The sequence below is a fragment of the Acanthochromis polyacanthus genome, chromosome 3 (genome assembly GCF_021347895.1).
Source record: "Acanthochromis polyacanthus isolate Apoly-LR-REF ecotype Palm Island chromosome 3, KAUST_Apoly_ChrSc, whole genome shotgun sequence".
NCBI lineage: Eukaryota > Metazoa > Chordata > Actinopteri > Pomacentridae > Acanthochromis > Acanthochromis polyacanthus.
The window spans coordinates 44174551-44201150 of record NC_067115.1 but is presented as its reverse complement, the minus strand read 5'-3'; the positions used below and the strand labels follow the sequence as shown (position 1 = coordinate 44201150).

At 41.2% G+C, this 26600-nt stretch overlaps 2 protein-coding genes across 3 annotated transcripts in view; one reads left to right on the top strand and one right to left on the bottom strand.

The window, feature by feature from the left end:
* LOC110968691 (zinc finger protein 236-like) overlaps window positions 1-14694 on the bottom strand; it is a 63338-nt gene extending 48644 nt beyond the window's left edge. The window contains exons 1-5 of the mRNA XM_051946005.1: window positions 13988-14694; window positions 13209-13339; window positions 9199-9333; window positions 6121-6187; window positions 1644-2478 (exon numbers count right to left, since the gene is read on the bottom strand). Coding sequence (XP_051801965.1) covers window positions 1644-2478; window positions 6121-6187; window positions 9199-9333; window positions 13209-13339; window positions 13988-14276 — 1457 coding nt within the window. The 5' untranslated portion in view covers window positions 14277-14694. The remainder of the gene's footprint in view (window positions 1-1643; window positions 2479-6120; window positions 6188-9198; window positions 9334-13208; window positions 13340-13987) is intronic.
* Window positions 14695-22779: 8085 nt separating this feature from the next.
* Window positions 22780-26600, top strand: part of ero1b (endoplasmic reticulum oxidoreductase 1 beta) — a 33437-nt gene continuing 29616 nt past the window's right edge. For both annotated transcript variants that reach the window (XM_022218635.2, XM_051945406.1), the window contains exon 1: window positions 22780-23262. In XM_022218635.2, coding sequence (XP_022074327.1) covers window positions 23098-23262 — 165 coding nt within the window. In that variant the 5' untranslated portion in view covers window positions 22780-23097. The remainder of the gene's footprint in view (window positions 23263-26600) is intronic.

The following is a 26600-nucleotide window of genomic DNA, read 5'->3' as shown; positions in this document are numbered from 1 at the left end:
AAAATGAGACATAAATCGACAAAAGAACAAAGAACAATCTACTATTTTACTTTCTGATCCAAACAACTTGTCATGGTCTAGAAATGATTTTAAATTTATAGTTTTACTAATTTACAATCTGCAGTTAATGTCTTCTCTGTAATTTTTACACTTTGAGGACCGGATTGGACCCTCTGGAGGACCACTTTTGGACCACGGGCCTCATGTTGGACACCCCTGGTTTAGTGGATTGTGAATAAAGTTCTTTGGTGGAATACTGTTTGTTTTCTAAAATGTTTTCTAGAGGCACATAAACAGGTTCCATCAGCAGGAGTTAGAAGTCAAAGTTAATCATCTACTGGCTTACAGGAGTTCAGTCACACAGTTACAGAGCATTTAATCAATGCATTATTATCATTTATAACTGGAATATATGGTTGGTCTGTTCAGAGAAACCTCATGGATGTCTGAGAAGAATCCTGGCTTCAGTAAAAAATCAGCTTCACATCTCATCTACAGGAGATTTTAATCATCTTTATTTCTGACTTGTGACTCATTATTGATCATCAGAAGAAATGCAACACATTTTGATTTGTCTGAAGATTCCTCCTTCTTGACATAGATTGTTGTCCAAAGTTTGAGCACTTTAGGGAAGATGCTTCTGTTTGCAGTCGTTTCACAGATTCCAGCTGACCGTATGGCCGCTGACAGTAGGATGGGAGAGGACCAATTCCAGCTGGAGGAAGATGGAGCTCCACATCCCACCAAGGATCATTCTAAGCCAAAATGGATCTCTCAGGATCTGAATTCAAATCTCACTTCTCTGGGTTTGTCTATGAGAATTAACATATAGTCTCTAAGTTCTCATCCCAGGACTACTGCAGAGGTAATGTATATCTCATCTCACATACTACAGCAGGGTTATTCATGCATGATTTCCTTTTAAACAAAGAGTCCTGTCATTAAATCCACATGAACAGTTGATCACAGGGTCAACTTTGTGGCTATAGTTGGTTTCTCGGTCAAACGTAATTCACCACAATGACATTTTAAGGATCCTTTATTTGATTATAATCCAAAGAAGGTCTAAACAGGACAATCAGATGGTTCTTAATGATTGGAATAACCTGTTTGGAGACCAGAAAAGGAGATGAGTGCCTGTCTCAGTCTGTGGTTGGACATCAGCAGTAGATGATCAGAGGTATTTCACATCATCAGCTAAAGATCTTACAAACTGTGAAACAGAAACCCAACAAACCCTTTGGATTCCCTTTGAGCAGCACTTGGAGACAGAGGAAAGAAGAAATAACCTCTCCTTTACCAGAAAGGACCAAAAAAAAAAAGGATAACAGATGGGAAACAGACTGAGGACACCTGAAGACATTCTGGAGACCAGAGACCCAAACCCAGACCAGGAACAGAGCCAATAAAAACTCAATACAAGAAGAAAGGTGCAGAGCAGAGCTTGGTAGAGGAAGAGTCAGGTGAACAAACAGTGATCTACAAACACTGACTACCTACTGGGTACAAAGACTGGTAACAGGTGAACTATTAAACAACTGAACAGAGAATATCCTGTATTTATGAGCCAAGCAGCAGTCTAAACCCGCAGGCCTCATGTTGGACACCTCTGGATCAGACGGAGGGTTTCCACCTTCCTCTACTTGGCCGAGTGCAGAGCCTGATGCCTGATCAGGTTGCTGAGGAAGGAGTAGTTCTTGCCACACTTTGAGCAGAGGAACCTCTTCTCCCCGGTGTGGACGCTCTGGTGGACCTTCAGGTTGGTGGAGGTGGAGAACTGCTTCCCACAGTGGGGGCAGGGGAACGGTCTCTCCCCAGTGTGGACCATCTGGTGGCGCTTCAGGCTGCAGATCTGGCCGAATCTCTTCCCGCACTGGGTGCACTGGTAGGGTTTCTCCCCAGTGTGGACTCGTTCGTGGCTGCGGAGCTGGCAGCGGTGGGCGTAGCGGCGGGAGCAGAAGGTGCAGCCATAGGGCAGGGAGGGCGGAGGCTGGGATGGACCTGACTCCGGCTTCAGACTGCTGGAAGGCTGGTAAAGCTGGTTGGAGAAGTTGTCCGTCTGCTGTACTCCAGAGCAGAAAGGCTGGGACTGCTGGGAGTCCACCATTCCCGTAGCAACAGGGATGCCGTCGGCTCCTCCACCCTGATGAAGTAACAGCAGTGGTTGGTACTGTGTCACCTCATCAGCTCCATCACCTCCACCAGACGTCCAGGACTTGCTGCATTTGTCCTCCGCCACATGAGAGACTGAGCCGACCGCAGTGGAATCAAAGCTGGAAGCTGGACTGTCCTGGTTCATACCGCTCTTAGACATTTTAGAGACAGAGTGGAAACTGAAGGCCAGGCTGTGGCTGAATGAGGAGTTTTCTGGTTTGTACGTAGAGCAGGACGGTCGCTCCGGATCTTCAGCCTCCATGTTCTGCTGCCATTCCAGTTGGTTCTGGTTCTGGAGTGGACTGGACCTCCCTGGAGGGTCTCCTGATGAGAACAAAGAAGCAGAATTAGAACAAATCATCTTGAACTGGTGACTTCACCGAGCCACTTTCCACAGGATCTCATGCTACGATGGGAAAGTCTATGGAGCTCATCATGGATCTGAAGAAGCAAATTAATTACTGAAGTCAGAAAAAAAATCACTTGGAGCCTTTGAAAAGCAGCTCCAGATCTCAAAATAAACTGTGCAAAACAGTTTGTAAGCATGAAGTGAACGGTACTGTTAACCCCATAGACCTCCACCTGCTGCTGACAGACGCTAAAGTCACTTTTCCACCAGCATCTACTCGACTCTACTCGTGAGGTTTTCCATCAGGACGTAGTTCCTGGTACCAGCTACTATTTTAGTTCCTACTGGGCCGGGGTTCCCAGAGAGCTGATTGGAGTCGATGTGACGTCTACAGAGTGCAGGCCTCTGATTGGACAGGGAGTGATGACACACCAGAGCGACTCCTTCACCAAAACTGGAGAGTGTTTTATGACTTCAAGAAACTTTTATGTTATGTGCAGACTATAAGCTGGCGAGTTAGCCATCTACGCTAACTCCATGGCCAGGCCCCGTGCTATGACGACTCAACCATGATGAGGTGGTATTCAGTGTAACAGAAAACCACCTAAACCGAGTCCAGGTGATGCTAGTGGAAAAGCGCCTTTTGTCTGATGGTCAAGATTGAACCAAGAATCAACAAAAAGCAGGTCTCCAATGATTTCTAAGCTGCTGTCAGTGTCCAGCGTGGTTCACACCATCATGGGCTGAGAGGCTGCTGTGCCAGATGGAAGTCCTTCCTCTAATAAGGACAATACTGATCACATCGACAAAGAAAAGGATCTTTGGAGGAAACTTCTATGGTCAGACCAAACAAAAAATTAGCTATTTGTTCTCAATGGCCAGAGGAGATGATGGAACTTTTCCTCGGTTTATGTCCTGTCCTTGCTGGATCTTTCTGCATGGAGTCTCCATGTTCTCCTATAAATGTGTGGCTTTTTTCCAGGTTCTCCAGCTTCCTCCCACAGTCCAGAAACATGCTGAGGTTAACTGGTGATTCTAAACTGTCTGTAGGTGTGAATGTGAGTGTGATTGTTTGTCTCTATGTGTAGCCCTGTGATAGACTGTTACCTGTCCAGGTGTTCCTTCACCCTCAGTCAGCTGGGATAGACTCCACCCCCCATGACCCTAATGAGGATTGAGCAGTGGATGGATGGATGATGGATGGATGATAGATGCTGGATGGATGATGGATGGATGATGGATGGATGGATGATAGATAGATGATGAATGGATGATGGATGGATGGATGGATGATAGATGATGAATGGATGCTGGATGGATGGATGATGGATGGATGATAGATGCTGGATGGATGATAGATGGATGATGGATAATAGATAGATGATGGATGATAGATGGATGGATGATGGATGATGGATGATAGATAGATGATGGATGGGGCTGCATGGCTCAGTGGGTAGAGCGGCCATCTTGCAACTGGAGGGTGGCCGGTTCGATCCTCGGCCCGTCACGCTCATGTCGAAGGTGTCCCTGAGCAAGACATCTAACCCCTAATTGCTCCTGATGGGTCGTGGTTAGCGCCTTGCATGGCAGCTTCTGCCATGTGTGTGTGAATGGGTGAATGTGACGTATCATGTAAAGCGCTTTGGGTACATTGCAGGTATAGTAAAGCGCTAAATAAATACAGACCATTTACCATGATAGATAGATTAAGGAATGGATGGATGATGGATGGATGGATGGATGAATGATAGATGGATGATAGATGGATGGATGATGGATGCATGGATGAATGATAGATGGATGATAGATGGATGGATGATGGATGCATGGATGAATGATAGATGGATGAATGATAGATGGATGGATGATGAATGCTTTGTCTTTGAATACCTCTACAGTTCTTAAATGTCATTAGATCTGATGTTAAACTGTTTACCATCCTTCTAATGAGTCTTCTTGTGTTCATACAAACTGTACTAAAACAGTGAATAAACAGAATATAAGCTCCAGACCAGGAAGGAATAATGATGCAAACGACACATTTTAAATTAGAACCATCTTATTTGGCAGTCAGAATCCCCAGATGTTCACGTTTTTTTACAGCAGTTCTAAGAACTCTGAGGACCACAGAATAAACAGCACGGCTCAGGGCCTTGGAGGCTGATTTCCAGTTGAGCTACTGGAGCTCATGGTTGGATGTACAGAAAGAAATGAGTTCAAACTGACACGTATTTTCCTGTGTTTACCTGCTGTATGAGCTACAACCATCCAGTCTTTAGATTCAACCTTCAGAATGATGCTAATGTGTTCTACTTATTGACCTTCTTTTCATCAGATCTGATTTTATTGTAGGATCACAACCACAAAAGTCAGACAAAAAACAAAACAAAAACAAGACAAAATATGACAAAAATGGGACACAAAATGACAAAAAATGAGACAAACCACACGAAACAAAACAAAAAAAGAGACAAAAAAATCGATTTAAAAGTTCCAAAGCGACAAAAGAAATGGACAAACAACAGAAACAAGACAAAGAATGACAAAAGCAAGAAACAAAACGACAAAAACATGAGAGGAAAGTCAGACAGCCAAAAACAACTAAAACTAGACAAATATTACAAAAATGAGACACAAAACGACAAAAGAACAATCTAGTATTTTACTTTAGGATCAAACAACTTGTCATGGTCTAGAAATGATTTTAAATTTATACTTTTACTAATTTACAATCTGCAGTTAATGTCTTCTCTGGAATTTTTACACTTTGAGGGATTGGACCCTCTGGAGGACCACTTTTGGACCACGGGCCTCATGTTGGACCCCCCTGATGTAGACTCAGGTCCACATGCCATCCTGCTACTACAAATACCTTAAATACTGACTGAAGCACCATTAGAGGATAATCTGATGCTAAAATGAGTCTCCAATAAACTGCACTGTGTTCTCCTGCTGGCTTAATAAATGATTGAGTCTTTCAGGGTCTCGTTGGTTTCGTTTTACCGGATGCATAAATAGTGAGAAATTATTTAAACGCAAACTCTACTGGTTCATCACCATCGTTGAGTTTTTCTACTTTTCATGTGAAGCATCACAGAAGCTGCAGAACTGGACAGAAAGTTGGATCAGTCTATAACTGCAGGACTTTTTATATCATAGTCGACATTTTAGCTGTTTTCAGGCCTAAAACCAGCAACGCTACACGGCATTTTAGAGAAAGATTCTCCTGAATATTAGATATACAGCTGATTAAAACTGAAATTGAAAGTCATTTCTAAAGGTATTGTGGTAAACCTAATTTTCGAGTCATTCTGGACAGGTTTTATTCTGCTTGGATCTCTTCTCGTCATTTTGGATCCTTTTTGTGTCTTTAGGATAATTTGAGTCACTTAGGACAAATTTCATGTCATTCTGGACTAATTTTCTGTAACTATGCATCATTTATAAGTCATTTTGGACCATTTTTTTTCTCAGTTATAGACTAATTAAAGCTTCACTTTAATTAAACTAAAACAGTTTCAGTCGTGTCTGGAGTTCAGGGATGAAGCTGCTTGGTGAGCTGAAATAGAAATTTCCACCACAGCAGAAATTGTGACAGAAAACTCAGACGATACCTTTGACTTCCTCCACGTTTTCCTTCTGGCTGTGAGGGCTGCTTGTGTTAATCAGACATCCCTGGGCCTGGAAAGAGGAGGAAGGGGTTTAGCCGGACAAAAAAAACCCGACGTCTGACACAGAAAAGAGAATTATTTAAAACGGGAGTCAAAGGGATGAGGTTTGTGACTCTGAGTCCTCGTACTGCTTCCACTAAACAGGAAATAATCAGGCATTAAATAACAGAACGATGAAACTCTTTGAAAATATGATTTATTGGCATATGTGCAAAAGTGTAAATTTCTTTTTCTGATTTAGTGAGCTCATAGATTATAATAAAAACACATTAACATGGTCAGACAGTGTTTGTAAAATAAAACAATAAATACAGAAAACGACGTAAAGCAAAGAGACAGAAGTTCTGCAGAGTAAACACGGGAAACACACGGCTCAGTGACGTACTTCAACACGCATGTGGAAAACCTGAGGCAGGTTTGTAGAGGAGCTCATCCTGATAAAATACAGTCCAGAGTATCTCACAGCTCAGAGGAACTCTCATTAGCAAACAAATCCAGATATTATGATGAGAAAATCATTCTCATTTTTATTTATTAGGTGGAAACGAGAACACTCTGCTGATTATTTTCCTAAGTTACTGACATGAAGGACGTCTTTCTTCCTGCTAATGTTCCTCACAGCTTCATTCAGACACGACCAGATGTTACTGGGACTTCTTCTGACTTGCTTTAGCCAGAGAAGCTCTGGTAAAGTCCAGAGGGATGGATTTAGAAACAACAACCTGTCCCTGTGGATAGCTGAGGGTAAGAAAGACCAATGAAGTCTACAGAGATGGAGAGAAGCTGATGTCCTTGGACTTTCCCTTGGTTTCTATTTTCATGTCTCTGAGGAACACACATAATAAAAGATGCTACTGAGGTTCGACATCTCTGCTCCCTTTTCCACCAACCTGGTCCCAGTTCTAGTTCAGAACCAGTTCCTGACTGAGCACTAGGTCTTTGTTTCCACCACCTAAGCACTGACTCCAGGCTCCAAAAACTGGAGCTTTTCAGGCTCTAACTCTTTACTGGACCAGAGTTAAGAACCGTCAGGGGCAGGGGCTGGGGGTGGGGGTACGGTGACCGACGATCAACGGTGAAAACACAGAACCACCATTTTTAAACAGCCGAGCGAGTAGTGGTAGTAGTAGTACTAGTAGCAATAGTAGTAGTATGTAGTGTTTTGAAAACCAGTAAATCTGGACACCAGCAGTGTGATCACAGATGTACCCAGACAACAGCTGACATCTGCCTCATAATTAACCTTAAGACCATCTGTAAAGATAAATACACATATTATCATCAACTTATTGCATTTGTTTAACCCAGGGGTGTCCACCATGAGGCCTGTGGTCCAAAAGTGGTCCTCCAGAGGGTCCAATCCGGTCCTCAAAGTGTAAAAACTACAGAGAAGACATTAACTGCAGATTGTAAATTAGTAAAACTATAAATTTAAAATCATTTCTAGACCATGACAAGTTGTTTGGATCAGAAAGTAGAATACTGGATTGTTCTTTGTTCTTTTGTGTCTCATTTTTGTAATATTTTGTCTGTCTTTGTTGTTTTTTGACTTTTTTTGTCTGACTTTTCTATTTTTTTTGTCATTTTGTTTCTGGTTTTTGTCATTTTACGTTTCCTTTTTGTCAATTTGTGTTTGTCTTATTCTTGTCATTTTGGGTTTTATTCATCGCTTTGTATATTGCTTTGTCGTTATGTTTCACATCTGTAATTTTTTTGTCTCATTTGACCATTTTTTGATGCTTTCTAACTTTTTTGTCTAATTTTTTGTCTCTTTTTTGTTTGTTTCATGTCATTTGTATCATTTTTGGTCATTTTGTGTCTCATTTTTGTAGTATTTTGTCTTGATTTTGTTGTATTTTACTATAAAAAGACAAAACACATCATTCAGTTCCAGACACTCTGTGATCTGGAAGTTGTAATGTGGAAATAATAAACTGAGGATGAATGTTGATGAAACTGAACTTACTTTGCTTCATAAATTTCAGGTTGTTCATGATGTTTAGATCAAAGATAATTCCTTAAATGTGAACATTTTTGCACTAAACCAAAGGAACCATCAGGAGTTGTGGTTATTTCTGGGTTGAGATTAAACTGGTCTGGATGTGGAACCTGGACTAAGACGAGTTTGACTCTCCTGTTCTAGACGGTGAAAGTCTCAAATGTTCTTCGTCCATCTTGTGTTTCTAATAAAAAGTCTTTGAGAATAAGGCTGAGGATTAAGAGTCAACCAGCAGCGTCAGACCTTCCTCTGCTGCCATTGGAGGATCAGGTCCTTCAGTGCTGGATCTTCTGGTGTCTCTTCAGGTTGCTGGGATGGGAGAAGCGCCGGCTGCATACGGAGCAGCTGAACGGCCTCTCTCCAGTGTGAACGTTGCGGTGGATGTCCAGCTGGCTCTGGCAGACAAAGCTCTTCCCGCAGAGCGAGCAGGCGTAGGGTTTCTCCCTGCTGTGCCGGGCCATGTGCTTCTGCAGGTCCGACTCCAGGAAGAAGCGTTTGGTGCAGCTGGTGCAGCCGTACGGCCGGTCCATGACCACGGCCTGGTAGAAGGCCAGCTGGAGGCTGCTGGACGGGGGTTTGTGGGGGGGTGGGAGGTGTTTCTCACAAGAGGAGTTAATGCTGGAGGGTCCTGGAGGGTCCTCACCAGGAAGAACATCTGTCTGATGTGGCTGATGTTCTGCTGAGTCAAAGCCAGCGCACTGAATCATGGGTGATGGAGTTCCTTCAGGACCTACACCTGCCCACTCACCTGCCTCCCCCTCTATGACTATCACCTCAGCCAGGGAGGAGCTAGCTAATGCAGACTGGTCATCTCTGCTTCCATCCCTCACATCCCCACAGGAAGCCGCCGTGGCCTCTCTGAGCGGAGCGGTGTCGGTGTTAGGGTTTAAACGCTGGCTGCCTCCTGTTCTCATGTTACTTCCTGTTAGCTGCAGCCGGGCATTGTGGGAAGCGTCACGGCTGCTGCTGTCAGTTTCAGCTGTCCTGCCGACAACAAAGGAGACGATGTGGGATCCACTGACCTCCGTTTGGCTGCAGCGTCTGTCCGGCTGGATGCTGGGCGGCGTGTCGATGCAGGGATCAGCCGGTCCTCCAGCCTCCGTCCCTCCCTCCACCTTCACGATCAGCAGCTCCCTGTCCTCCTCAGGCTCTGTCGACTGACAGGACAAAACACCCAGGATGACGGTTTAAAGACTGGATTTAGTCTACAATAAATCATCATTAAGAGGATAAAACTGATGCCTGCTGGGAAGGCAGAGAGTCATGACTAAAGCACAAAAACAGGGTTAAAGTTTTCAGGCTGGACAACAGTTAAAAAGCTTATAAAATATCAGTATCATCATATTTATAGGATCCTGTGTGAGAACAGACTCTAGTTTGTAGAACATGTTCTACTTTAAATTCTTCGTGCCCATACAGACCCACTGAAGACCAAAACACCTCCAGGACTTTAGTCTGCTGATGTGTGACGTCTCATCCGACAAAAATGTTTAGTTTTGAGATTTTTACAGTTTTTATCAGTGAGACCAGCAGAGGAGACAGCAGTGGTTCTGGAGATAAAATCAAACTCTAACGTGCTCAAAACATGCACAGAAATATATAGTGGGTCTTTAAATATATCAACAATGTCAAAATCTAACCTCTAACATGTTTTCATATTTTCAATAACCCTGGAAAACTCACTGCTGAAGAAATAAAACAACAGTTATATGTTTTAAAATACTATTTTATATATATGTATGTGTATACACACACACACACACACACAAATGCACATTTTTGTCAAACAGCAATAATTGACACTAAGTATATATGTTCAATTCAAATTAATTTTGGTTGACAGCTGAATCAACGAACAGACATATATGTGTTTATAATCTAAATTTTATAAATTAATACAATTTTAAAATGGGACATGCAGAAAAAAAGTGATTTGGATGATTTAAAGCCTGGATTTAGTTTGTTTTTTTCCACTGTTTTTCTATAACAAAAGCATAAGCAGTTCAAGGACCTTCAGAAAGTTGAAAATCCACAGACTCATTCTGTTTTCATAGTTTCTGGGTCTTGAATGCTACTCTACCAGGACTGTGTAGATGAATGGTGTTCGGGGGGGGCGAATATTCGGATACCAACCTTAATATCCGGATACCGCCGTAGCGAACGGATACTCGGATATTCGGGTCCAGCCCTAGTCGACACCGATAAAAGTGTACTCAGAGTGGTAGAAGACTGTTTTTATTTGGTTTTTCGTCTTATTTTGTGTCATTTCCTCTTGTGATGCATTTAAAGTGACCCAGACAGACCATAATACTGAACACCAGAGGGCTGTAGCACTCACTAGTGGTGTCTGAGCGCCCCCTACTGGTGGAAAACATAAAAATGATCAGAAACGTGTTGTGGTGGTGATACTTTACATCCATAGCACGCTGAAGGCTGTCATACATGAACATTCCTCATTACAGACTTCAAGTTCTCCCAAAGCTTCGATGGCTCGATGAAGAAATAAAGATGTCTAGGTAAGCATGTTTAGTTTGATATATCGAGGTACACCGTTTCTGAAAACTGCTCTTCGGCAATGATTTAGCGCATTAAAATGTGAGATTTTGTTCAAACCACAATATCTGAGCAATTATTAAAGATATAAACCCTGAAATGTAAACTAGCATTTCTCATTGAGCCGTTTATTTAGATTCTGCAGCGTTGAACGAGTTGATTAGATATTCTCTGATTACGGAGATCTGAAAAAAGTTCCATCTGTCATTCAGAACAATTTTAGAATCATTTGGGAGAAATTTCATGTCATTCTGGACCAATTTTCTGTAATTCTGGATCATTTCTGGGTCATTTTGTACAATTTTAAAGTCATTTTGGACAAATTTCATGTCATCCTGCACATATCTAGTAACATAAACCAATGAAATAATAAAGACCACTGTTCTATGATTTCAGGAACTCCTTCCACACACAGCATGTCTGGGTGTTCTGTTCTACAGAGTTTCTTCACACTCAGAGAGTTCTCTTCACTCAGAGCATCAGAAACTCACCCATATGCTTTCAGCTACTCCAAACACACATGGAATCTACCCCAAACACACGTGGGATCCACCTCAAACACACGTGGGATCTACCCCAAGCACACGTAGGATCCACCCCAAACACACGCGGGATCTACCCCAAACACACGTGGGATCTACCCCAAACACACGTGGGATCTACCCCAAACACACGTGGGATCTACTCCAAACACACGTGGGATCCACCCCAAACACACGTGGGATCTACCCCAAACACATGTGGGATCTCCTCCAAACACACGTGGGATCTACCCCAAACACACGTGGGATCTACCCCAAACACACGTGGGATCTCCTCCAAACACACGTGGGATCTACCCCAAACACATGTGGGATCTCCTCCAAACACACGTGGGATCTACCCCAAACACACGTGGGATCTACCCCAAACACACGTGGGATCCACCCCAAGCACACGTGGGATCCGCCCCAAACACACGTGGGATCTACCCCAAACACATGCGGGATCTACTCCAAACACATGCAGGATCTACCCCAAACACACGTGGGATCTACCCCAAACACACGTGGGATCCACCCCAAGCACACGTGGGATCCACCCCAAGCACACGTGGGATCCACCCCAAACACACGTGGGATCCACCCCAAACACACGTGGGATCCACCCCAAACACACGTGGGATCTACTCCAAACACACGCGGGATCTACCCCAAACACACATGGGATCTACTTCAAACGCACGTGGGATCTACCCCAAACACATGCGGGATCTACCCCAAACACACGTGGGATCTACTCCAAACACACGTGGGATCTACCCCAAACACATGTGGGATCTCCTCCAAACACACGTGGGATCCACCCCAAACACATGTGGGATCTCCTCCAAACACACGTGGGATCTACCCCAAACACACGTGGGATCTACCCCAAACACACGTGGGATCTACCCCAAACACACGTGGGATCCACCCCAAGCACACGTGGGATCCGCCCCAAACACACGTGGGATCTGCCCCAAACACACGTGGGATCTACTCCAAACACATGCGGGATCTACCCCAAACACACGTGGGATCTGCCCCAAACACACGTGGGATCTACTCCAAACACACGTGGGATCTACCCCAAACACATGTGGGATCTCCTCCAAACACACGTGGGATCCACCCCAAACACATGTGGGATCTCCTCCAAACACACGTGGGATCTACCCCAAACACACGTGGGATCTACCCCAAACACACGTGGGATCTACCCCAAACACACGTGGGATCTACCCCAAACACACGTGGGATCCACCCCAAACACACGTGGGATCCACCCCAAGCACACGTGGGATCCGCCCCAAACACACGTGGGATCTGCCCCAAACACACGTGGGATCTACTCCAAACACATGCGGGATCTACCCCAAACACACGTGGGATCTGCCCCAAACACACGTGGGATCTACTCCAAACACACGTGGGATCTACCCCAAACACATGCGGGATCTACTCCAAACACATGTGGGATCTACCCCAAACACACGTGGGATCTACCCCAAACACACGTGGGATCCACCCCAAGCACACGTGGGATCCACCCCAAGCACACGTGGGATCTACCCCAAACACACGTGGGATCTACCCCAAACACACGTGGGATCCACCCCAAACACACGTGGGATCTACCCCAAACACACGTGGGATCTACTCCAAACACACGCGGGATCTACCCCAAACACACATGGGATCTACCCCAAACACATGTGGGATCTCCTCCAAACACACGTGGGATCCACCCCAAACACACGTGGGATCTACCCCAAACACACGCGGGATCTACCCCAAACACACGTGGGATCTACTTCAAACGCACGTGGTATCTACTTCAAACGCACGTGGTATCTACCCCAAACACATGCGGGATCTACCCCAAACACACGTGGAATCTGCCCCGGGGCTGTTCTGAGGACGGGTTCTGGGTGTAGGAACTCGTATGAAGGAACTACCTCGGTTTTGGTGGTGGTGACGACCTCCTGATCAGGATCCTGGTCCAGGTCTATCAGAGGGGTCTTCTGGACCGGCTGCTGGGATCCTGAACCTCGGTTCAGGAACCTGGTCCTGGTCTGCAGAGACGGACCTGATGGGACATCAGGAGGAGGACAAGTAGGAACCAATTAAAAAACATTATGACGGAAGTCAAACCTCATGACATTTAGAGAAAGATTCATCAGAGTATTACAGGTACAACTGAGTAAAATTTTTGAGTCATTTTCAATAAGTTTTATGTCAGCTTGGATATTTTCTCGTCATTCTGGATCATTTTTGTGTCTTTGGGATAATTTTCATGTCATTTGGGACAAATTTCATGTCATTCTGGGCTAATTTTCTGTAATTATGGATCATTTTTAAGTCATTTTTGACAATTTTTGAGTCATTTTAGACCATGTTCGGGTCGTTTTGTACAGGTTTTGAGTCATTTTCAATAAGTTTTATGTCAGCTTGGACCTTTTCTCGTCATTCTGGATCATTTTTGTGTTTTTGGGATAGTTTTCCAGTAATTTCGTACAAATTTCATGTCATTGTGGACTGATTTTCTGTAGTTATGGATCATTTTCGTGTCATTCTGGACTGATTTTCTGTAGTTATGGATCATTTTCGTGTCATTCTGGACTGATTTTCTGTAGTTATGGATCATTTTCGTGTCATTCTGGACTCATTTTCTGTAGTTATGGATCATTTTCAGGCCATTCTGGACACCATCTACTACGGGCCCGGTGCTCCGTACCTGCCGGTGAGTCCCTGCTCTGCCGGTTAAGGAGGCGGACTCCGGGGAAGCGGCTGCCGGTGGAGCCCTCCGGTCCTCGGACTCTCTCCGCTCGGTACCTGGCGATCTGCAGCTCCAGCAGTTTGATTTTCCTCCTCAGGAAGTCGTTCTCCTTCTGGCTCCGGGACATTTCCAGGTGAACCACCGCGTATCCGTCGTCCACAACTTTACAGATCTCCGCTACGGCGGCGTTAGCCAGGACCTCCATGATGGAGGCGATCTGGGAGTGGAAGTCTCCGGAGGAGGTCATGGCGGCGGCCTGGCCTTTCTGCTAGCAGGAGCTGGACGGTAAACAGAGCTAACGGCTGGACAAACGCTGCTCCGCTATCTGGAAGCTATACCGAGGAGCCGCTCCTTCTCAAAGAATGAAAAGAAGCTGCTCTTCTTCCTCTTCTTCTTGTTTTACGGCGGTTGGCATCCTCCAGCTCTTGGTGCATTACCGCCACCTTCTGTTCCGGAGTGTGGACCAGACAGTAGACTTAAAGACTTTCCTTTACCGACCTAGTTCAAACGATCATATCTACAAACACACACCCACAAGACCAAAAAACAAACAAACAAAAAAACACTCTAACTTGTACTCTCCACACCCATGGCTGTCAACAATGCCAACTACAAAAGAAGCTTCGACCACCAGGACAGGAAGTCTTTGTATGATGACAGGAAAAAACCATAGATATATACAAACACTAGATGGCTCATGAGCGCTGTCAGCCTATGGGGAGCGACGTCGCCACATGGCGGCCATCTTGGGACAGGGCTGCTCATCACTCATAACATTAAAGTCAATGGAGCATGGATTTTAAAATCACTGTAGATTGCTCAATTTTCAACCGATTTTACAACAGCTTGGTTTGTTATAAACGTCAGAGATGTAATTCTTTTACTGCTTACATAAGAATAATTAAAACCATTGAATTCATATAATAATGAACACAGATATCATCTTTTTTCAGCATAAATGGATGTAAATGTAATTTTAATATTTAACATTGCACTTCTTTATTACTATCAGCTTTCTAATGCACAGATAAAAACAAAGCTCAACCAAAATCAATGCACAACAAACAGAGATGTTGTCTTTTCTTTTCATGAACCCGGTGCCTACATCACCCACAATGCATTTCGGCTGCAGGCTAACTAATCCAGGCATAGATGTATACAAACAATAAGTCTAAGGTCTCAATCAAAGTCTCTTAACACGCAAATAAATACAACCACAACCACAAAGAATGTAATTTCACCTAAAGATTCGGTTCTAAAAAAAACGTTGGTCTCAGGAAAACCTAATAATTGAAAATCAGATTGTGAGTAACACCATCTTCAATGTGAGTAGCCAGGCAGAAAAGACGCACAACTATGCCGCATTTTTCAAAACGAAAAGCTGCGATTTCGGAATTGAGCCTGAATCATTGCCACGTTAATAAGGCTTGTAATAAACTAAACCGTTTGTAAATCAATCAAGAATTGAGCGAGTTATGAGTGTTAAAGAGAGGAAATCATCCACCTTACCATTGACTACAGTACAGTGCGCCAGAGCAGTCCCCTGTCCTAAGATGGCCGCCAAGTGACGACGCCGCCGACTCCGTCTTGAGACATCTAGTGTTTGTATAGGAGCGCGCAAGATGGCGCTGCTGTGAACGGTCGGAGTTTTCAGGGCTGAGGAAAAACTCTGGACAAACCTCACAAATGACAGCTAAAATCCAGTAGAGTTGCTAAATGGATATTTAAATGTATATAGAACAAGACAACCCCTTCAGACTACACCGGACGACTGAAAACTTTGCCAGCAGCAAGACCGAGCCAGAAGCTAATGTTAGCCAAGATGCTAGCCCCGCTTCCAGCCATTGAGGAGACCGTTGTATCCACGGACATGGAGACTGAAAATGTGAGAGAAAAACGACACCGGATCGCTACTCATTCGTATGCTTGTACCTCAAAAGAAAACGGTGAGTGTGACTCTGGTCCAGAAACACCGATTAAGACTGGAGCATCCAAGAAGAAAGCTAAGCATAAAATGGAGAACGAAGCGCCGCTGTCGCTAAGTGAAGTGCAGGACAACATTATTCGCGCTCTCACCATAAAGACAGACGAAATAAACGGCACCATGAACGAGATCAAAAAACTGGTGAATAAAAACACCATGGACATTGAGGACTTAAAGAGGTCTGTTGAGCATGGCTCACTAGAAGTTGATGGTTTGAAAACAGAAAATGGTATGCTGAAGAACAAATGCCAAACTCTGGAAAAGAAAATGGAGGAATTGGAAAAGAAAGTAAATGATGCTGACTCATACAGCAGAAGAATGAATTTGAAGATATATGGCATTCCTGAAGGTCCAGGGGAAGACATTCGCTCCAAAGTCATGAATGTCCTCCTCGCTGTCCTGCCAGACAAAAACAGAGTTGAAGCTGCAGTGGACGTGGTTCACCGACTTGGAAGACACAGTGATGTGAATGGCGGGAATACTGCAAGACCAAGGCCTGTCATAATAAGATTCTCCAAACGGGATACAAAGGATGCAATCTGGAATGCAACAAAGAAAAATGCCTACCTAAAAGCACACCACCTGTGGTTCAAGCTGGATCTGACAGCTGCTGTCAAGGAGAGGAGAGAGCTTCTGTGGCCAAAAGTGGACAAGGCAAGGAAGGAGAACAAAGTCTCCTACTTCGTGGGAGCTCGTGCTTTCGTGGATGGGAAAGAAATTTTTCCTAACTGAATAAACTGGTAACTATTCAACTGGTCAGTTGGTTAGTAATATCCTTCAAGTATGACTCAAGTTTCTTATGAGGAAAGTTTCAAACTTTTGTTCCAGAGATACGCTCGTGATTTATGCACTTTTTTCATTGTTTTGTTCTAAAAGTGTAGAAAGCAACTCAAAATTATTCCAAGTGAGAAGTCCATTTTGGATTAGAATTCATTAATTCATGTCTATTTCATTGTTCTCTTTTAATGCCAGGGGTCTACGTAATATGTTGAAGAGGAAGTCAGTATTTTTGTATTGTACAAGCAAACGCCATGATTTTTACTTTGTTCAGGAAACACACTCAAATGTTGAAGATGTCATGTTTTGGAGGAGCCAGTGGGGTAAAGACATTTGGTTCTCACACGGAAATAATAAGTCTGCAGGAGTAGCTATTCTACATGGTGAGTTCAAAGGCCAAATTGTTAATTTTGAAAAAGATGATGAAGGTAGATGGATACTTTTGGTTGTAGAAATAGCAGATAAACATCTCATTCTAATTAATATTTATGCCAGCAACAACAAACAACAAAACTCTGCAATTTTCTTTAAAATTGAAACAAAAATTAATCAATACCTACTCAAATTTCCATTTGCTAAAACAATTTGGGGAGGTGATTTTAATACATCACTAAATGATGAAGTTGACAGATTTCCACCTAAATCTAGTACTCAAGCAAATGACCTGCAAAATATATGCTTACGGCTTGATCTGTTAGACATTTGGAGAAAAAATAATCCTGACCAAAAAATGTATACATGGAGTAATTCTACTTTCTCTCAACAATCTAGAATTGATTTCTGGTTAATTTCCAGTGATATAGGTGAAAAAGTTCAAACTGTTTCTATTGACCCTTTTGTTTTATCTGACCACAAAGCCATCTCCATAAAGATAAATTTAAATAATGTTTGTCAAGATAAGATATCTAAAAATTACTGGAAATTTAACAAATGTCTCTTAGAAGATGACAAATTTGTAAGAGAAACTAAAGATATTATCACAAAATTCTGGAGACAGGCATGTGTGAATAAGAGTGCATGTCTTAGCTGGGAACTAATGAAATATGAAATAAGAAAACTGGCCATAGACATAAGCAAAGTAACAGCTAAAAAGAAACAAAAGTCGGAGTTAGAAACTGTTACAAAAATAATAAATCTCTCCAAACAGACACAATTATCTTCACAAGATATTGTAGAATTGTCTAAACTACAGATACAATTAGACAACATATATGAATCCAAAGCAAAAGGTGCATTCATAAGATCAAGGCTTAGATGGATGGAACACGGGGAAAAAAATTCTAAATATTTCTTTAACTTGGAGAAGAGACGGAAAGAAATGTCCTCAATAAAACAGCTTACAATCAATAACACAACAATAGAGGATCCAGCGATTATATCAAAATATTTAGTTGAATTCTATCAAAATCTTTATTCTTCCTCTAATCCATGCTTAATTGGAATTCAATCATTCCTAGATGCAATATCTCATAAAGTAAGGAAAATAGATGACCATTTTAAATCAGTTTGTGATAATCCATTTACTCTAACAGAAATTATAAATTGCATTGGAAACCTAAAGGACAATCGGGCTCCAGGAAATGACGGGTTGACCACCGAATTCTATAAGTTTTTTAGAGATCTTCTAGCACCATTTATACTTCTATTATTTAAAGAAGCCTTAAACAAGCAGGAACTACCTCCATCTCTTAAGCAAGGTGTTATAACCCTCATACCCAAACCTAATAAAAACAAATTATACATTGACAACTGGAGACCCATAACTTTATTAAACAATGATTGTAAAATATTTTCTCTCATACTTGCAAAAAGATTAAAGAGTGGACTTGAAGACATAATAGATGAGGAACAATCTGGATTTATGCCTGGTAGGAATATTCATAATAATATTAGACTTATATTGGACATGATTGACTATAATTTCCTTATACCAAATGAGAGCCTTATACTATTTATAGACTATTACAAAGCTTTTGATACTGTGGAACACCAATTTTTGTTTAAAGTAATAGAATTTTTAGGTTTCGGTCCCAATTTCTTAAAAGCTGTCCAAACTTTGTACAATGGTTGCAACAGTTCAGTAAAACTTGAACATGGTACAACACAAAGATTCCAACTCCACCGTGGTTTGAAACAGGGCTGTCCCTGTTCTCCCTTTCTATTCCTTTTAGTAACACAAATGTTAGCTTCATATGTCAAACAAGATCATTTTAGAGGTATTTCAACTTTAGGTACTGAATTTAAAATTTGTCAATTAGCCGATGATACATCTTTGTTTTTAAGGGATGAAAAGGAAGTCTCTAAAGCTTTACAATGTGTTAACCATTTTTCTTGTGTCTCTGGCCTAAAAATGAATCTCAAAAAATCTGTTCTCTTTCCACTCAAAGAATGTTCTCTTGCTCATATAGATGGAATTGAAGTCAAGGAAAATGTAACCTATTTAGGAATCACCATTTGTAAAGATGAAAAGCAACGCACAAAACTTAACTTTGATCCAGTAATAAGCAATATTCAAAAAAGATTCAATTTATGGTTGTCTCGAGACTTATCCTTACAAGGTAGAGTACTCTTATCTAAAGCTGAAGGCATATCTAGATCTGTATATGCCTCACTTTCCTTGGATATGCCCTCAGATATTTCAAAGTCACTAAATTCACACATGTATAACTTCATTTGGCGAAACAAGCCGCATTATCTCAAAAAGAACATTTTAACTAATAATAAAAGTAAAGGTGGTTTGGGTGTAGTTGATTATGAATCCTTAAACCTCAGCTTTAAAGTCAACTGGATTATTAAATTAATTAAAAACAAAAAAAGTATATGGAATATTTTCCCTGAATTCATATTCAAGAAGATTGGAGGCATTGAATTTCTTCTTCAGTGTAATTATTCTGTAGATAAACTTCCTGTCAAACTGGCAAACTTTCATAAACAGGCATTATTGGCATGGTCTCTAGCATTTAAACATAATTTCTCACCCCACGGATATTATATCTGGAATAATCAAGATATTCAGTTTAAGCATAAATCTCTATTTATTCAAAGGTGGTTTGATTGCAATATATTTCTTGTAACACAACTGACCAATGAATATGGATTATTGTTGTCTTACAATGAATTTCTCAAAAAATATGGACTACCTGTCACACCAAAGGAGTATGCGGTGGTGTTTGATGCCATCCCTCAAGGTGCTCTACAGCTTCTCAAGAACAGCCCCAGAAACATGGCACCTCAAGACACTGACTGGAGAAAAAATATTTTTTTGGAAGACTTGGACATTCTCAACAAAAAATGTAGCAACAAAGACATACGTAATATATTTGTTGGAAACACCACTCCTCCTGCTCAGCATGTCTGGATGTCCTTGTACAGCGATGTCGACTGGAAGAAAGCATGGGGTGTCACAGATGCATACTGCCTTACCAACAAGATCAAGGAGGTGTCTTTCAAGATTCTTCACAGAATATACCCTGCAAAGCATGTACTGGAACGATTTAAGCTGAATATTGACTATTCTTGTGATTTCTGTGGACTACATAAAGAGACAGTTATGCACCTGTTTTTTGAATGTATGTACTGTAAAATATTTTGGATTGATGTTCAGAATTACCTATCCCGATCAATTGGACAAATCATTATTATAAATGCCAAAGATGTGTGCATTTACTATGATCAAAAAATGGAAAAAGATGTAAAATTTGTAATTCAGCTTTACATTTTATTAGGAAAATATCACATCCACAAAATGAAATGGGCTAATAAAAAACCAAACTTTAATGAATTTATTGTAGACGTCAACTTATACATTTCTACTATAAATTTAACTAAAAACAAAAAAGCTGAAAGATCCATTAACAACCTTAAAAATTTTAAACTTAAACCTGGCTCCTCCTAATTGTTTTGTTTCTTTGAGTGTCATTTAATTGTTCACTTTATCTCCCCCTCTTAGGTGATGTAAAGTAGTATATCCCTGGCATTTTTCCTCTTTATTGTATCTTTCTGTAAAATTGCAAATAAAAAAAAAAAAAAAAAAAAAAAAAAAAAAAAAATCTAGTGTTTGTATATATCTATGAAAAAAACTACAAACAAATCCAACTCTGATTCCCTGAGACACGCACAGTAGCGCCCCCAGCGTTCAGGAGCAGACTGCATTCTGCTTTATGATGGTCTTATAACGGGGACAAAAACAGGACATTAAATTTGTCCTAAATGATTCGAAAGATATCCCAAAGACACAAAAATGATCCAAAATTACAAGAAAAAATCCAAGCTGACAAAAAATGACAAGAAAATTGTCCAAAATGACAAGAAAATTGTACTGAATTGCTCAAAAATTGCTCAGATAACTTGAAAATGACCCATAATTATAACAAATTAGACCAAAATGACATGAAATTTGTCCTAAATGACTCAAAAATTATCCGGGTCAATCTATAACTGATGGACTTTTGAAGTCCATGGGATATATCTGCATATATTTTTATTAAAACTTTAAAAAACTAATGTATTTATGTTCATTATGATCACGTCTTTACAAATTCCGTAATTATTTATTATGGAAACAATCACTTATGAATAAAAATGACTGGATATCACTAAAATGTGAACTAAATAACCATCTGAATTTAATAACAACCACCTTCTAATGAGCTAAACAATAATAAAATGAGATTATTCGGAAATAGTTGGGATTGTGTTACTTTTATTAAGTTGAGATGACTTAAAAATTGTCTAAAATGACTCAAAAATTGTTCAGAATGACTTGAAAATGATCCATAATTATGGAAAATTAGTCCAGAATGACATGAAATTTGTCTTAAATGACTCAGAAATTATCCCAAAGACACAAAAATGATCCAAAATGAAGAGAAATGATCCAAGCTTAAATAAAACAATATATATGAGGAGTTTGACTCTTTTAGGTTCTCTTAGTGGCCTCTACGTTAATCGATCATTCATAGAAAGTGTTACAGAACACCAGAAAACTAAAAAAAACTCTAAAATGAAGATAAGTAATTTCCATGACTGATACATGGAAACTTACAGTGCAAAATGACCACAAAGAGAAGCAAAACAGCAGCAAAGACATGCAAAATTACCAAAATGACACGCAAAACAGCCTGAAAGAAACAGCAAGTGACCACAAAGACATGCAACACCAACAACATGACACACAACATGGCCTCAAAGAAATGCCAACAGTTTCTAGACAACAGGTACAAAGAAGAAGAAAAAACAACCTGGAAGAGTCAAAGAACAATGAGAGAGATGTAAAATGATGCAGCAGTCTACCTGTTGAAATCAGGCAGGCATCTTCCACTGATGGATTTAAAACTACGCTGAAACCCACCAGTTTACTGCTACAGATGAGTCTGAAACTGGTTGGTTTACTGATGTCCTTTTCGTTCTTTCTGTATGTTTGTGGATTTCTGATGATTTATTGTTTTTATATGTTTTTTTTTTTGTTGTTTTTTTTTTGTAGCTGGGCCGAGTGTCCTGGTTTTCGGTAATCAACATGTGACCACCCAAACTATTATTTTTATTATTATGAGACACTATATGTTGTTTTTTGATTGTTTGTGGCCATTTCCTGTCTCTTTGTGCCATTTTATGCCTTTTTGTGGTCATTTTGAGTGACTGTGGTCATTTTAAGTCTTTTTGTGGTCATTTTCTGTTCTTTTCTAGTCATTTTATGTCTCTTTGTGGGCATTTTGTCTCTCTTTGTGGTAATTTTTTGTCTTTTTGTGGTCTTTTTGACTCACTTTGTGGTCATTTTATGTTCTTTTGTGGTCATTTTTTTGTCATTGTATGATAATTTTATGTTTTGTGGGTTTTTTGTCTTGTTGCAGTGCTTTTTTGTTTCTTGGAGGTCATTTCCTGTCTCTTTGTAGTCTTTTAAAGTCTTTTTGTGGTCATTTTGTGTGTTCTTGTTGTCTGAGACACTTTATATTTAACTCCACTTACTGCAGATGGGCCCACGCATCTTATTTTGAAATTTTGATCCGGAAGCAGAAGTGATTTCTGTTATTCGCACTGAAGTGGAGGCTGCTGGATGACAAAAACTTCTCCAGAAATGTTCCATTTTTACACGGTGGCCCGGCGTCTGTTCGGGGTGTTGCAGGTCTAGATGTCCGTGTGAGGGTGCTCCGTTACCGGGCAGCGAGGTTCACCGGCCCGCTCTGATTGTTACATCCGCTGTTAGCCTGAAGCTAATCGGCTAGCTACCAAGTCGCCACACAGGCAGCCTGACAGACTGCTTCTGCTTTGTTTTTAGCCTCCCTCCGAAGCCCCTCCAGGACAGTGAGTAATGTGGAAAGTAACGTTGCAAGCGTTCTGTGTTTTGCTGCTGGCCTGGTTTTTCGGGAACTTTGTTCTGGGCTGGTTTCAACAGAACAACGTAAAACCTCAAACGCAACACAGCGAACATCCGAGCCGAGCCCCGGAGAGCCAGGACCAGAGCTGCTTCTGCCATGTAAGTGACCCGAACACCAGGCTACTGTCACCCTGATGTCTGAACTGTTTTATCACGGTTTGTATGTGTTCTGTAAAGCGTTTTTTTCTGTGTCATGTTTTTTGTCGTTCAGGAAATTTTCTAGCACTTTCTGCTGTCATCTTAATTTGACGTCACAGTGGGTAACTGTGACGCGCTCCAGTGCTCAGTAGATTCATAGTTTGTTTTTTTTAATCTTCGAGCACTCAAAAAACGCATAAATGTCGAGCTTCCTACGCAGTCAGCTATTAGCTTACGCGACATTCTATTTTTCTTCATAGCTTTCCGATGGAAAACATTTTGAGTGTTCTAACGAGAGAGAAGAAAGAGGAAGTAATTCGCTACACTGCGTGATTGTCGACTTATTTATCTGTAAACATTCCTGTTTTACTTCGTTACCACTCTGCTGCTGCTTTCTGGAATTATTCGGAACACATTAAATGTAAAACGCCGCTTCCTGAAGTCGCAGACAGATCGTGAGTTTGTTGTTTTTCCATTACAGTGTAGAAAAGCGTGGTGTACTCCGATTGGCTGCGGCGGAGCTCCCGCCTCGTGCAGCCTCATGGGAGTTGTAGTCTTTTGTGCCGCAGCTAATAAGCGCTCTTAACGGCCTGATACCCCACAGAGGACTACAAACTGGGAGGCGGCGGTTTGAGAGGCGGGGTTCAGTTTGACAGCTGGTTGTTTGGAGGCGGGGCTCCGGGTGTGCATGGGGCTGGAGGTCTGTAATGACAGCTCAGCCCACAGACAGGCAGAAGGGCTGCTGCTGCTGGGAATAATAGTTCAGCTTTAGGGGAGTTCAACACAGAAAGCTAAAGTTGGGACAGAATGCTGAGAGCATTTTGTCTCTTCCTGCCTTTCGTAGCGCTCAGTGGACTGCTGCACTCAGAGGTCAGCTGTGTTTTGCTTAATATGATGTCATTTATACCACAGAGAGACTAGCAGGTGTTTCTGAATGTCAACGTATACTGAATGTAATAACAGAGAGTCATAACAGCCATCTGTGATTTAACTAAAACCTTTGAGCTGATATATTAGAGAGGGACCATTAGTGTGTCTCCTGGTGTACTACATTATGCTGTGTATCGCTGGTCTTTTTGGTTTTTATGGATATTTTAAATCTTTTACAATAGCGGTGTCCAACATGAGACCCGTGAGCCAAAACCGGTCCTCCAGAGGGTCCAATCCGGTCCTCAAAGTGGAAAAAGTCCAGAGAAGACATTAATTGCAGATTGTAAATTAGTAAAACTATAAATTTAAAATAATTTTTAGACCATGACAAGTTGTTTGGATCATAAAGTAAAATACTAGATTGTTCTTTTGTTGTTTTGTGTCTCATTTTTGTAATATTTTTTCTTGTTTTTGTTGTTTTTTAAATCTTTTTTGTCCGTCTTTTGTCTTTTATGCTATTTTTGCCCTCAAGTCGAGTGTTTTAAACGGTTCTTTAAAGCACCTTTGTGAATGTTTCTCAGGTTCAAGCCTTAAAAGCTGTCTCCATATGTTTGCACAGAACTTGGTCTGATAATTGAGCTTTACATTTGTTTGTGTTTAAACTGTGAATTTAAAAGTGTGTTTTAGTTTACAATCCTAATTTAAAAATGAAAAAAGCCTTTGCTGCCTGAAAAGAGTGACACAGTTTGGCGATAATTATCGGTAAGACAGGAAACTAGTTGAAGTCACAGAACCAGTCGGGTGAAGTTGAAGCAGAAAAGTGTGATATGTTTGGCTGATTTAAAAATTACAGTCATGGTTAATTCATAAATCTCAGCTTTTTATTTGTGCTACTTTTCAGTTAAAAATATAAAGATGCAGACACGTTTTATAAAGTGGATGAACACCTGTGGCTGTCTCAGAGCCGGTGATCAGGTGTGTTAGCTCGTTTGTTTGTCTGTTTGTGCAAACAGAAAACCCAAAGAGGCTCGTAGGATTGGCAGGTCGGACGCTAAAACTACCAGATGCTTTGTACAGCTGCAGTTGTCCAATTGTTTTGATATCAGATTAATTGTTTTGAGTACTTTTTAAGTAGTACTTATGGTGCTTTTCAAGACACTCAAGTGAGCATTTCTCTTTTTTTTCCTCAATGAAAGTAAACAGAATATCTCTCAGTATTGATTACATTTTAAAAATAACCTATGGAATAATTTGACATTTAAATCTGAGCAATAATCTAAATATCATTTGCAATAATATTTTTTCCAACTTCAGTATCATGTGTAATATTTTATTTTCTGACTCAGTATTTAAATTTTATGTGTAATATTTCATTATGGTGTGTGATATGTACTTATAACATATTGTTTTTCTAGTATCTGGCACAGGAATTGCCTTTAAAATAATTATATTTTATCTCACGCTGTCCCTTAATTGACAGTGAAAATACTTTAGTCTCAGCCCTAATAAACTGATTTACTGACTATAAATAACCTGCAGAGACCAGAGCATGAATTATTGTGCAGTAACACTTTAGGTGGTGTATAATAAGGTGTTCTTTCAACGTACATTGTCATTTTAAGGCCAAAGCTGCTCACATCTGATGTCTAAGAAGTGAATATTTTCTGTTTGTGTGTCTTCAGTTACAATAAACGTGTTATTGTTTTGATCTCAATACATTTAAATAGAGCAGGAAAGTGTGCTGATCATCTCATCTTCTGGGTTATCCAGTGCTCAGAGCACAGCAGCTGACCAGTTAAACCAGATAACTACAGGTGATGGGAGGTCACCAGCTGCTGGACTGTACAGCTGTAGAGTTACTGATAAAACACCACAAGCCTGATTACATGAAGGCCTCTTTACTGAACTCATCTGTGTTTGTTTAACCTGTTGGTAGAGCAGAGTTGGAGTCGATCAGGCGGTGCTCTGGATTCTGTCTCACCTGTAGGGGTTCAGGTAACAGCAGTGGAGGATGTATTATGTATGAAAGACCAGCTAGGAGGTAGTTTGACAGCCTGAGAGCCTCCTGCCGGGACAGAAGGACATTGATCTATCTAAGCCTTTTACAACATGATGTAAAAAGTGTCACTATAAAGAGGATTATTGTTATACGTTCATATGAACATAGTTTTTCTGTGCTGCTAAACGGCAGTACGCAGAGACACTCCAACAACAGTTCTCTCCTCATGACTCCGCTTCTGTCTGGAAAGGCTTGCAAAAAATAACCAATTACAAGCCATGGTCCCCCCCACTCCACCAAGGACCTGTGTCAAGCAAACCAGTTGAACGAGTTCTACTGTCGCTTTGAAAGACAATGGTCAGCTGAAGACCCCATCCCCCCACCTCACACCTCCAGCCCACCTCTTCACACCGGCCCCACACCCCACACC